Source organism: Melanerpes formicivorus, unplaced genomic scaffold (genome assembly GCF_026170545.1).
Source record: "Melanerpes formicivorus ecotype bairdi unplaced genomic scaffold, bMelFor1.0.p_v2 SCAF_10, whole genome shotgun sequence".
Taxonomy (NCBI): domain Eukaryota; kingdom Metazoa; phylum Chordata; class Aves; order Piciformes; family Picidae; genus Melanerpes; species Melanerpes formicivorus.
Genome location: NW_027142362.1, coordinates 19,550,053 through 19,563,797, shown reverse-complemented (window position 1 = coordinate 19,563,797; position 13,745 = coordinate 19,550,053). Strand labels below are relative to the sequence as shown.

At 41.1% G+C, this 13,745-nt stretch overlaps 1 protein-coding gene across 1 annotated transcript; it reads left to right on the top strand.

Annotated features, from left to right (window-relative positions):
• The first annotated feature begins 7,393 nt into the window (after nt 1-7,393).
• Nucleotides 7,394-11,999, top strand: RPS27L (ribosomal protein S27 like). The gene is made up of 4 exons (XM_068144062.1): nt 7,394-7,502; nt 7,856-7,964; nt 10,367-10,477; nt 11,523-11,999. The coding sequence occupies exons 1-4, from the start codon at nt 7,497-7,499 to the stop codon at nt 11,549-11,551; spliced, it is 255 nt and encodes an 84-aa protein (XP_068000163.1). The 5' UTR covers nt 7,394-7,496; the 3' UTR covers nt 11,552-11,999.
• The last annotated feature ends 1,746 nt before the right edge of the window (nt 12,000-13,745 follow it).

Here is a 13,745-nt window from a genome sequence, read left to right as displayed (position 1 = left end):
AGCTCAGGCACTTGTCTCCCATCTACAGCAAATCCATGATTCCATAGACTATTATTACAGCCTACAGCTATAGAAGGTCCCTTTTCACTCTTTTGTTTTGTTTTTTTTAGTGTTAATTTGGCAAATATACATGCTGAGTTCTATACAGATTCAAACAGCAGTTTTTAGTATTAAAGCTTCCACAGTCCAAGCACACAGAAATTACTCCACGACATTAACCTACAATTTAATGGAGTGAAATAGTCTAATTTCTGCCTACTGCTATACTTGTGCAAAGAATTCTGAGGAATCATTAAAAAAAAACCCAACAAACAAACAACAAACCACCTTCAAACATTATAAACCCTCCAAAAGTAAAAGCTATTCTGCTTCTAGTTATTAATTATTCCAACTCTTCCTTGTTAACGGTCTCAGTTTCACAGTATCATAGTGTCACTTAGGTTGGAAAGGACCTCGAGGATCATCGAGTCCAACCTATCAACACAGACCCCATGACTAGACCATGGCACCAAGTGCCACGTCCAATCTCCCCTTGAACGCCTCCAGGGTCGATGACTCAACCACCTCCCTGGGTAACCCGTTCCAATGACGAATGACTCGCTCGGTGAAGAACTTCCTCCTCACCTCGAGTCTAAACCTCCCCTGGTGCAGCTTGAGACTGTGTCCCCTTGTTCTGGTGCTGGTTGCCTGGGAGAAGAGGCCAACCCCTTCCTGGCTACAACCACCTTTCAGGTAGTTGTAGAGGGCAATGAGGTCACCCCTGAGCCTCCTCTTCACCAGGCTAAACAATCCCAGCTCCCTCAGCCTCTCCTCATAGGGCTTGTGTTCAAGGCCTCTCACCAGCCTTGTTGCCCTTGTTTGGTGACATTCATGGCCAATATATGTTTGTGATAACAAACCATCAAAACTCCAATGACAGATCTGATGTAAATCTCTGTACAAGACAAATTCGTGAAGAGCTTGTCCTGAATTCTAATTCAACTTCCATTAAATTGTACCAAAATCCAATTTTATAAATTCTGTGTTGTGATTCAGGTGAAAACATCATAGTTTGTTTGCCTGAGACCTCTGGAGACAAGGATATCTATGTGACAGAGCAGAATCAAGACAGCAGAACAAGAGTGGGAGGAATTGCTGGTTCTTTTTCTTCTTTTTTTTAACATATTTGGTGACATTTACCCAGTTCAGGGTGGGATTTGGAAACATGGCTGCTTGGCTCATTTTTGTACTTATAACTAGCAGTTGTGCTGTTTGGATGTTAGGTTGCTACAATACTCATTACAAGGTTTAAGATTATAAATTGTAACGACAATCTGTCACTGAAGCAGTCAAACCCGAATTGGTTAATCATTTCAGACTTGGATGAATAATCAGATTACAGGAAACTGCCAATGAAAAACTAGTCTCTGGGACATTTCCCTCTATCTGTATTTTTAGAACTGTGAGTTGCTATGTACTGTAATTATGTCCATACTGAAGATTACTATTTCAGCATTGAAGAGAGTAACTTTGGGGTTAATATTCACTCTTGAGTTTTACGGAACAAATAGGCTTCCATATGTCTCTGGAGCAGTATGTTTGTGATGGCCATCTGTTACTCAGTAGTTTTATAGAAAAATAATGCAAATTACTTCCCTCTTTAATTACACTCGTGCTTTGCAATATTGCATTCTGCTCTGATTTGGGAAAGTGCCAGTTTGCCAGATTCAAGGGACAGATGTTTACTTAACCATGAACTTTAAAAACAAGCTATAAAAATTGAATTAAGAGTTACTTTAAAAAGATTTCTTGAATAGTGAAAAATTGCAATTGTACAATTGCATTTGCATACCTTACAATATGCTAGTAAAACTTATCAAAACCTATCAAAGTTGGTAAGTCACTATGATACCTGCTTCATGAAAATGCAAAGCTCAGTCTCTGCTACTGTACTAAATGGGAAAAGGCAACACTTGTTTTATAATGCATGACAGTCAAACAGATCAACTACAATTAAACATCTCATTTGTTTCTGACATGGGAGAACCACTCAGTGGAACACTGAACATGTACGAAACAGAAAATGTTTGATCCTGTCTTTTGCCATTTGTCACTACATAAAAGTGGGCAGCACCGGAACAGTGTGATGCTGATTTGTACATCTCAGAGAAGCAGAATTAGAAACCCCTTCACAGCCCCATAATGTCTGCCTTAACAGTTTAGCCCAAATACCACAGAGCTGAAGCTCATCCAATAAACAGGTGTTCAGTTCCAAGCAAGACAGAGCAGAATTCCGTTAGTCACCAAGGTGTATATCAAGTGCCTCTGCTAAAGCACTCAGTTGACGAAAGGCACTGATATGAATAGCAAAATGCAATTACCTCTTCTATCCACATGTAATAAATTTGACAACCTTTACATGCACATTACAAAAAATTAAAATACTCATGTCCAGTTTACCAACATCTATGTTTAAAAAACACCAAACCCACAACAGATTACATTGCTCCTTCATTCCCATTCTCCTCATTTTTAGTTTCTCAAATGACAGACATCGTTACTTCTAGCTTTCAAAAATCCTTTTCTCCCTCTGTTCAAAGGTGGAACTGGTTAAGTAAAAAGAGGCCTGTGAGAAAATCTGTCTTTAATCAAGCTCTTGTGTTCAATATATATAAAAATAAGGGAAATTCTACATCTTAATTAAGTTCAAAGTTTAAAAAAAATCCAAAAACCCAATGCTATTTAAAACACATTGGTAGAACCAGGGTTTGTTATTTTGGCACTAACTGGAATCCACAGGTTCACATCCTACAGAAGGTAATCTTATGAGGAAGTCTTGCCCTGAATGCCACTTAATTGCAAATCATTAACATGAGCTTTGCTCCTTACCTTTTGGACTTTCCTATCTAATATGATAATATTTTTGACGTATACCTTTAACAACTCTGGTATTGGCAGATGCCTCTGCAGTTTATTACTGTTTGATAACAATCATGTGACACTCATGTACTGTGTCCAGTTCTGGGCCCCTCAGTTTAGGAAGGATGTTGACTTGCTGGAATGAGTCCAGAGAAGAGCAACAACGTTGGTGAGGGGCTTGGAACACAGCCCTATGAGGAGAGGCTGGGGGAGCTGGGGTTGCTCAGCCTGGGGAAGAGGAGACTCAGAGGTGACCTTATCACTCTCTACAACTACCTGAAGGGAGGTTGTAGACAGGCGGATGATGGTCTCTTCTCCCAGGCACCCAGTACCAGAACAAGAGGACACAGTCTTAGGCTGCACCAGGGGAGGTTCAGGTTGGATGTTAGGAAGAAGTTCTATACAGAGAGAGTGATTGCCCATTGGAATGGGCTGCCCAAGGAGGTGGTGGAGTCACCAACATTGGAGGTGTTCAGGAGGAGACTTGATGGGGTACTTGGTGCCATGGGTTAGCTGTTTGGGTGGGTTGGATTGGTTGATGGGATGGATGCGATGATCTTGAAGGTCTCTTCCAACCTGGTTTGGTTTATTCATTAAAAAAAAAAAAAAAAAAAAAAAGCCACTTAATCCCCAGGAAGATCTTTTGGGAAGATCAATGCATAGGTTTATTTTTTCAGGCTTAACAAAGAACAGTACTGTCTTTTATTCTAGTGATTGAAATGTAAGACTTTTCCCTGTGCATATGCTGCAGCAATTTATATAACAGAGGTTAAATCAAGTCATTATTGGGAAAAAAAATACTTAAAGTATGTACAGTCCAATTCCAGAAAAGAAAAGTACAGTAAGGCTCTTCTCTGTATAAAGTCATAGAATCATAGAATCAACAAGGCTGTAAAAGGCCTCAAAGATCATCAAGTCCAACCTGTCACCCAAGACCTCATGACTACATGACCATGGCACCAAGTGCCACATCCAATCCCCACTTGAACACCTCCAGGGATGGGGACTCCACCACCTCCCTGGGCAGCACATTGCAATGGCTAACAACTCTCTCAGTGAAGAACTTTCTCCTCACTTCGAGCCTAAACTTCCCCTGGAGCAGCTTGAGACTGTGTCCTCTTGTTCTGGTGCTGGTTGCCTGGGAGAAGAGACCAACCCCCTCCTGGCTACAACCATCCTTCAGATAGTTGTAGACAGCAATAAGGTCTTCCCTGAGCCTCCTCTACTCCAGGCTAAACAATCCCAGCTCGTTCAGCCTCTCCTCATAGGTACTGGGCTTGAGGCGTCTCCCCAGCCTTGTTGCCCTTCTCTGGACACGTTGAAGTATCTCAATGTCTTTCTTAAATTGACTAGCCCAGAACTGGACACAGTACTCAAGGTGTGGCCTGACCAGTGCTGTGTACAGGGGCACACTGACTTCCCTGCTCCTGCTGGCCACACTATTCTCGATGCAGGCCAGGATGCCATTGGCCCTCTTGGCCACCCGGGCACACTGCTGGCTCATGTTCAGCCAGCTGTCAGTCAGTACCTCCAGGTCCCTTTCTGTTTGGCAGCTCTGCAGCCACTCCGACCCCAGCCTGTAGCGCTGCATGGGGCTGTTGCGGCCAAAGTGCAGCACCCAGCACTTGGACTTGTTGAATGCCATCATGTTGGACTCTGCCCCTCTGTCCAGCTGGTCAAGGTCCCATTATATGTTCCACTAATTTCAAGGTTTGCCATTATGATAGTGTTAAAAGTGGGTCTTCTTCAAGTTTCAGTGCTAATCTGAACTAACTCTGCATAAGTGTATTTAAACCAAATCGCTACACACCATGGTTTACACCAATATTACATCATTGGTCACAATGATAGTATTTGATTCTGCAGTACAGGCAAAACCACAGGCAGACTGCATTCCAGACCAAACATACCACCTGAAATGAACCTACTTACTCTGAGTGCAGCATAGAGGTGGTTAGGAAATCTAAACAGGCTTAATGACAGTACCACAGAGATACCCACCCACATTTTAGTATTCTAGGCAAAGCATTACAAGCATTATTAGGGTGAATTATTTTTTTAAATCCGTCAATACTCAGTTCCTCAGTGACCACAGCCAGTTTATATAAGGTTTTCTAGTAACCATGCCATCAGGTAGCAAACCCTGAGGACCCCATAAATGGAACAGAACAAAGTAGTGCTGGGTGTCAGAAAGCAATGCCACTTCTACCACCCTCCTCAACAGGAAGGCTTTGGGGCTGCAGCAGCCCCAACAAACCTCACGTGCCACCAGAAACACAGGGACAGCTTTTAAACAGCAAGAGACTGCCACTTGCAGTGCAGGAAACATACTCCCACCCCCCAAATCCACACACTCACCCCCCACCCCACCTTGACATTATATTGTTTTTAAACACTTCCAGATCAGTTTTTGGACTTTTTCTGTTTGCATTCTAGCAGACAGATAATATTTTCTTTTCTCTAAAATGAGATCTAAGTCATTGTTTCCTACAACAAGGCTGGAAAAGGGAAGTAGACCTCAATTTATCTCTGTGTAGGCCATGCCACTGTGGTACAGACTGCATTTCTCTCCCCACTAACTTGCACTTTAAACTCAGTGCATACTTGAAAAAAATCAAGTCATGAGACTGAAGGCAATGCAGTAGAATTGGCTCATTTGGCGGGTCACTGAACTATAAGCAGTTGTGAAAAGGAAATGAATCTCCAACTAAAACCAAAATAGAGAACCAAAGAGAGGAATGTGTCCAAAACACATCCTGTTTTCAGATCATCCCATATGCCCCTCCTTCCACATAAACCAATTTTTAAGGTAAATTGTTACTCTAAAGTCTTCCTCAAGCACCAGAGGCTCTTTACAGCAAAGACATTTAAGAAGGGAAAGCCAGGAGGAAGAGATGAAGAAGGGTGGCACTTTAGATAAAAGATCTCTTTTGTTGGTGGTCCTTTATACATTCTGAAGGTATTTTCCTAAACAAAGAAAAACATGATTCTCCCTCAGAGTCTGAATCAACAGACTTAATAGATTCTCCCTTTTCCCTTCAGCTTGCAGAGAAATAACATATATTTGCAAAGGACTGAATACTGGTAGGAACAGCTAAGACTCAGGAGCTGACTCTGTGCTGATAACTGGTTTATGTTCCTAGCTTCACAGGACAACTGGCAAAGTATGAGTCAGAGCTATTCGTATTAAATTCCCCATGATATAACGAGAAATGCTTCTAAAGTACCTCCATCTGTGTGTCATCACCACTCCAGCACATAAGGAAAAAATGCTAACACAGCATTGATGTTACAAGACAATGGCTGTGATGGTGAGATGAAGAAAATCAATATAATGTTGTGGAGCACTGCAACATGGGTCTGTTCTTGTAAAATCAGGTAGGGGTTTGGGGTTGAAGACAGTATTCTGATAGGTGTGGTGAGTGTCAGCACAGGAGAGGCCATCCCAGATTTGAGAATACTGTTGTCAGAAAGATATGCCTCCACAAAACTTACATCTCCACAGCAAATTGAAAAACGTTTTGTGCTACACGCATCAGGCCTCTCTTCAAAAGAATGTAGCTTAGCACACTGTCTGATACAGTTATTGGAAGAGTTTTCACGCTAAGCAATTGTTGTAAGGTCTATTTGTGCCACTTACTGGACTTCTAGTGAATTACACTTTTAAATGTTCTGGGCTTGATTAAATGAAGTCCAAGAGTTTTTACAGATTGTGATTTATATTCGTGTAAGGGGGAAAAAAAACATCATTCAACCACTTAAAAAAATCCACAATCCAACAAATGAAAAACCCACCAGCACCACCAACAAAAAAGTTGGTTTTGTTTTGGTTTGTTTCTAATTCTTTCTCCCTATCTGCAATATTATTTGTTTTTCTCACATGTTCTCCAAATCAGTTTAAACACATAAATGGCATCACAGAAATTCTTCTGCATTTTTCTTCTTGACTGAGGTGGGGAACTGCAAAAGAATATACACAATGGTGCAACTCAATGCAATGTGTATGAAAACATATGTGGCAATTTAGTCGGTATCTAATACAAAAGTAAATGGGACTTCTTAGATTCCATTTCTTACCTAGAAGTACATGTGTCATGTATCAATCTATTAGAGGGGAAAACAAGTTGATTTTTTTGAGAACTGCAGTCATATCTAGACTCTGCATTCTCTGTTTCTGAACATCAGCGAGAGAGCACTGTGGCACTACCCTACCATAACCACTCCGGTGGCGATTACAAAAGCTCCCGACTGCTTTTCCCTGGAGGCATCGTTTTGCTTATGGGGAAGCGGCAAGCGCGGTGCTGTGGGCCGGCCAGAGGCCGGCACATGCTCTCCGCATCGCCTGTCTCACCGGTTACAGGAACACCACCGATGTCCCGCGCAGGGCAATACACCGTGGCATCCCCGCAAGTACTGCAAACATGGGTCTCTCCCCATCTCCAGCAGCCCGCCCTGACGAGCCCCGCCCGGCCGCACCAGACACAGCCCAGCGTCCGCCGAGCCCCGGCAGTTGGGGCTGCGCACCGCCGGAAGCGAGCGGGGAAGGGGCGGCGCGGCAACGGGCAGAGAGCGGCTAGGCGCAGAACGGCGGACCAGACATGCCTGTGAGTTGTTCGGCGTGGGCCGTGCATTGCCACAGCGGCCGCGGGGCTGGTCCCGGGAGTCCGCTCCCGCTCGGCACCTGCCTTCGGGCCTGCTCGGGATGGCACACGGGGGCTCCGCCGGACGAGAGCCGCCCCGGTATCGCCTGTCGTCAGTCAGGGGAGCAGAGCGGACACCCCCGCCCCGCCGGCACACGCCGGTATCCTGACGGGGTCTTGCCGTCCCCGCCACCCTGTCCTGCCGGGGAGGCTGGCTACAGCGTGGCGGCCGTGCTCGGGAGCAGACCGCCGGCGGCTTCACGCTACCCGGCCGGCCTGCGTCACATGCAGTGCCTTTTCCTTCTTGTTCTCCCCAGCTGGCCAAGGATCTACTGCACCCCTCCCTGGAGGACGAGAAGAGAAAGCACAAGAAGAAACGGCTTGTGCAGAGCCCAAATTCCTACTTCATGGATGTAAAATGTCCAGGTAAATACCAAAAATATCTGTGTCTTAGAGAAGGGACCAAACTCATTTCACATTTACTTCGGCCTCATAAGGTCTGGGGTTTTTTGTTTGTTTGTAAATCTAAATGTTATTTGTTCTGTAGAGCAGAAAAAAAAAAAACAACCACCAAACAAAGAGGACTGTATATTGCTTTGCTTTTGTTTAAACAATAAAAGTGTTTTCAACTTCTTCCAAAAGGCAAGTTTTAAGCAACTAGCATTTTATTTTCTCTTCTGGAGGTCTGGACTGAGGGGTCTTTTGTTGGTGTTTCATTAATGAAATCCTGTCAAGTAGGGGAAAAAGCAAACCCCCAGACAGAATAGAATAGAATTAACCAGGTTGGAAGAGACCTTTGAGGTCATCAAGTCCAACCTATCCTCCAACACTAATCAACTAAACCGTGATCTGCATATGTAAGAAGCAAGATAAAATGGATGCTTCAAATCATCCATGGCACAAGTTTAAAACAGAAGACATCTTTGTTCTCCTCTTTTTGTAAGGTGGGTGATTCTGGAAGAGCAGCCAGCAGACCTTTTCACCAAGACACAGGCAGGGATACTGTGACCTCCAGCTGCTGAAACACAAACTGCCTCCCTCCCATGTTGCTGTTGAGAAGGCGAGATCCATCTCACAGACACAGGGGTTACACTTAAGGTGTTGCCTGTGTCTGCTTTTAACATAGTTTCTTTACTTCATCTCAGAAACACCTGTATAACCAGCTTCTCTTTCATAAACTAAACCACTTGATTTTTTTAGCAGTTACAGGAGGGTGCTCTATCTGGGAGCAGCTGGTTTTATCAGCATAGCCACTGCCATATGGAACCACAGAAACTGCCAAGTGTGGTAGTTTGACTCTTAGAAACAGCTGCAGTATATGAATATAGCAATAAAAAAATGCATAGACTTACTCAAAATTGTGAACATCCTGACTAGAAGCGGGGGAAGTGCTGCTGTACTCAGGTTTTCTTATCTCATTCTTTCTTAAAAGCTTAGATTTCTAAGAAGCTCTGAGACAATGTTTTCCATCTAAAAGTCAAGCAAATTCATTAAAACTGTTTGAAAGTCATTTGTGGTTACTATCAAAAAATACATGGTTGAAGCCTAAGCCACTGATTTTTATTATTTTAACTTTGTTCAAATGAGTGTACATGCATATAGTAGGATACAATTAATGTCAACACAGGCCCATAGTGTTATCTTCATTAGTGTTTGATTAATTAGTTACTGATTTTGGGGACCTATAGAGCGAAGCAGGAGAGCTGCACTAATGAGGGAGTCCTAAGCAGGAGGCACTGAAAGTGCTTTACACATGGTTCAAGTGTTGTTGGAAGTTGCTACCTAGTTACAGAAATTGACAGGGCTCATTTCCCCGCAGAATCCACAGTTAAAAAACTCATCAAGGCCCAAGTTCAAGGAGGGAAAAATAACATTTACTGTGGTTAAATTTTATGTGTTTGTTTTTTCAAACAAAGATTTGTGCAGTTACTATTTGTGCTTTAAACAAAGAATCTGTTACTCTGGCTTTAATTCTCCTGACCAACCAGTTCTCTTATCGGAGACCTTTCTGATGATTTTCCTCACAACATATATTCTGTCTTATCTTTCTGTTTCACACATTCTGAAAATGGAATCTATGCTCATCTTTGTCTATTTTTTCTATCCACATCTAGAACTTTACAACTTTTCTCTTGGCTAATTAAAAATACTTTTCAGGGAAACCAATGAAAGCAGTGAAAATCCTTTTGACTAAGCCATGTATGAGAGTGATTTCATTCTTTAAGTGGCAGACCTTGCAGACAAAATGTTGCCAGTGCCTCTTCTTGCATCTGAAGTTAGTGAAGTTACTCTGTGCAAACTTCCTTGTTTAAATATGACGCTAGTAGTACAGAATGCCATCAATCACATGCCTTATATGTTGCAATTATTAAACAGAAAGCAAACAAAGATTTGAACAGCAGTGTTTATATTCACAGCTGCCAGACTTTGTCCACAGCAGTGTTCTACAAGTTAAATTTATTTCTGTAGCTAGATGGGTTCTTCTGTTCAGCAGATAAGGCAAGTCTAGAACCCCTTGACTTTTTTTTCTTTTGCAGAAGACATACTACAGGGAAATGGGGGCTTGTCAGCCATCAACTTGTGTTGATTTTGCATATGGGAAGCTACAACAGTTTCAGTTAATTAACTTGCTTTCATTTGCATGTTAATGAAACCAAGTATTTCACACCACCATAACAATGCTTTGCTTTGTTTTACTTGGTAAACTGTGTAATGAAACACAGATCCGGTTCTGGACAAGTGTATTTAGAGTATCCTATCTAATCACACATACAATAGAAGAAACATGCCAGAAATACTCAACAGAGTTTAATAATGCTGTTTTTCAGGATGCTACAAGATCACTACAGTGTTCAGTCATGCTCAGACAGTAGTTCTGTGTGTAGGGTGCTCAACTATCCTGTGTCAGCCTACAGGGGGGAAAGCCAGGCTCACAGAAGGTAAGGGGCAATGTTTAGCAGCCTAAATATTCCACTTACATAAATGCATTTATGTATTCATACCCTGCAAATATTTTAGCTTTGATTTTAAAAACTGATGTTGGAACACTTATTTTGCAAATTGATTAGAGTTGGCTAGTGAAAGCATTAATGGGCAAGGAATTGCCATTTTTTCTTCAGATTCTTTTTAAATGGCAATACAGAAGTGCGCAGCAGATAAGCAGCTACATTGTGATCAAACACTCTTGATGTTAGGTACTTTCTGTAATTTCCTTTAGTCTGTCTCTAACAAATATTGCCCATTTAATTTTGAGCTAAGTATAGAGCATTAAAAAGCACCATTAAAGGTGTAGTGTACTATGAGGCTGAAGGAATTCTGTGCCATTGCTCTTCAGTGGTGGCTTGCCTGTTTGGTTTTAAATAGCAGTAGTGTAAGGCAGTTTCCTGACCCATGTTACTTAATCCCCAATTTGCTTTCTGTAAATTATAAGGGAACAAAATAACCACTGATAATGGTATATAGCTAATTGGTATAGGACCAGTATCTTGAAATGCAACCCAGGAACCATTTGAGGGTTTAAAAAAAGGTAAAACAAATGCAGATTTTATTAATGTTTCATGTAAAGGACAAAAGGTAACTACAAATAACATACAGTAGTGCATATTTCAATCACTACTACATGGGTAGAGTTTCTATGAGGACAGAATACCTTAATTAAGGCTGTTAAGCAGTTGAAAAGGTATTAGCAGCTGCTTCAGGTTGAAGTTTGTATCACTAAGGAGGTGGAACAGTAGACTGACTTTTAACAGGCAGCTAGCAGAAAAAATACAGTATACCTTAGCCTTATTTTAGTCTTAATTATACAATAGCCATGTTGTGGGTTGGGCTAGAGATGACAAAGTGCAAAATCTTCAGTCCTTGTGGGACATGAAATTGTAATTTATTTTGCATGAATTTTTCTACATAAGTTGGGTGGGCAATTTTACAAGGCAGTTTAACAACTTCAGGACTACTGCTATCTGTGCTCATGTGATTTCTTTACAGGCTGTTCATTTAGAAGAAAGCAACATTGAAGACTTCAGCATGTGGTTTTGGATCTGTATTCCTGAAAGCCTTAGCAGTTAAAAAATGCCTTTTCACATAACAATGTATTTACAACTGATTTTGTAAAAATTACATGCTACTGGTGACTAATGAAGCTCCTCTTCAATAAAAGATTTGAAGTGCAATTTTCCCCTGCAGTTTTGCAGCCAGCTTTCAAGCAGTGTATTGTTAATGGGCTGGTGTTACTTAGTACGAAAACCTTGGGACTCCCAACATATTTCCCCTCATTAATCATCAGCTACAGTGGTACAGTGCACAGGGTGACAGAAACTGTGTATGCTTTATTACTGCAGCTATCCTCGCTTCAAGGGTTGCAAAGGCTAGATGGATTTTCAATGGCTCATTTGCTTTCAGCATGGCTTTAGTCTCTTTACTATGTTGATTAACATGCTGATGAAATAAAAATATAGTTACTCACTTATGTTCAGCTGTTTTTCTGGAATGCATGCATTTTTTTCTCCCTCTAATCTGGTCCCAAAACTGCACTTGGGAAAAAAAAGGCAGGGAGCCTTGCAAAACACTGCAAGCATTCACCATAGAGAATGTGTATGGTATATAAGCAGCCATAAGGCAGTAAACTACACTAACAGCTGTGAGTGGTGTCTAGTCATTACAGAAACTTGCACAGCAAACCCATGCATATTTTGACATGAAATAATTACCTCTTTCAATGAAGAAACAGTTTTTTTTAAAAAGCCATCCCTTTGTAAATGACTGTTAGACAGTTGGATGTTTTAAACCAAGAGAAAACATTAAAAGTCTTTGATGCATCTCATTTTACTAGATTACAACTCAAGTTGTATACCAACATCTCTTTCAAAGTATGAGGTATCTTGCTGGGCTAATTATTATTGGGAGTTTTTATTTAGCCTGTGTTCTTTTCATTAATTTTAGAACTTTTATGTTGCTAGGCAATAAAGAAAATCAAAACCTAATATTAGAATCCATTGCATTTGCAGGATAAGTTTTATTTCAGTTAATTTGGTGAAGACTTATAATCGCCAGATGCAAAAAGTAGGTGTTTGATAAATAGATGCAGCAATTTAGTATACATGCCTTTTTAGAGAAGTATAATTTTGTGTCAGGGCCATACTGTGTTTTCATAATAAAGGCTATTTTAAAAGCAAGTTTATCATGAAAGCTGCTCTTAATTGACCAGTTAATTTTCTGCACTTAATGCCAATCCATCAAATACCTGGTTTCAGAACAAACATCAAAGTAGTAATACTAATTCACTTGTGAGCTGTATACATCTGCTAAGGCCAGATTAATTCCTAGACTCTCACATCTCTGTATTTAATTCCTCTACCCTAGAAGGTAAGAACTCATGAATAAGTAAGTACATTCCAAATCAGCAAAAGTCAGTGATCCATTTTGTGCCAGGTACAGGAAGATGGAATGCAGACATCAGAGCACCTCCAATACTGTACGGATGACAGCAGAAATTTTTTTACAAGGTACAGGACATACAGTACTCGTACTGTACTTACACTGAATATGGTATACATATAAAAGGTTGGTAGCTAAACATACTCTGTGAGGGGAGTGAGACATTGTCTTTATTGGTATTCAAAATGCCTCAGGCGCTTACTATTATTCACTTTTCATACACACTTCAGATAGCTACACCTGTTAGTGCTTGGTCATACGCAGACAAGCATAATGGTAAATCTACCCTACTACATTTTAGACTTTTGTCTAAACCCAAATACAACACTCATAAAACTTGTTTTCTCCCAAGTATGTAAAATGGTTTTCAAGACCAATACAATAAACACCATTTGCAAAACGGATGCATCACGCAAGAAAAGTATGGTGCAAATCCTAAAGTAATGGTGTAACATTTAGATTTTCTATGCTTAAAGCATTTTATTTGACCTATTTGTATTCATGTATTCTTCAACATGAAAACATCTCAGAACTACTTATTCTTATTCCCTGTGTAAAATGAGCAGTGATATCCATTGCTGCATGTTCACCCAGCTAGTAGGTACTCACAACTGGGGAAAAACCACAGTATTGCTCTTGTAGAAGACACTTACCTCCAGTACTTCCATATTGGAACTGTCAAACAATATCCCAGACTTCAGTGGAGAGCCAGATAATTTATTGCCTGACCACAGGAAAGTTTGTTCAAAGGTTCTCTTGGTTTTCTTTACTGAT

Coding starts and splice junctions, on each gene's coding strand:
- RPS27L (XM_068144062.1), top strand. Junction 7,965..10,366: donor CATGGATGTAAAATGTCCAG/GTAAATACCAAA, acceptor GCTGTTTTTCAG/GATGCTACAAGATCACTACA. Junction 10,478..11,522: donor GAAAGCCAGGCTCACAGAAG/GTAAGGGGCAAT, acceptor ATTTCTTTACAG/GCTGTTCATTTAGAAGAAAG.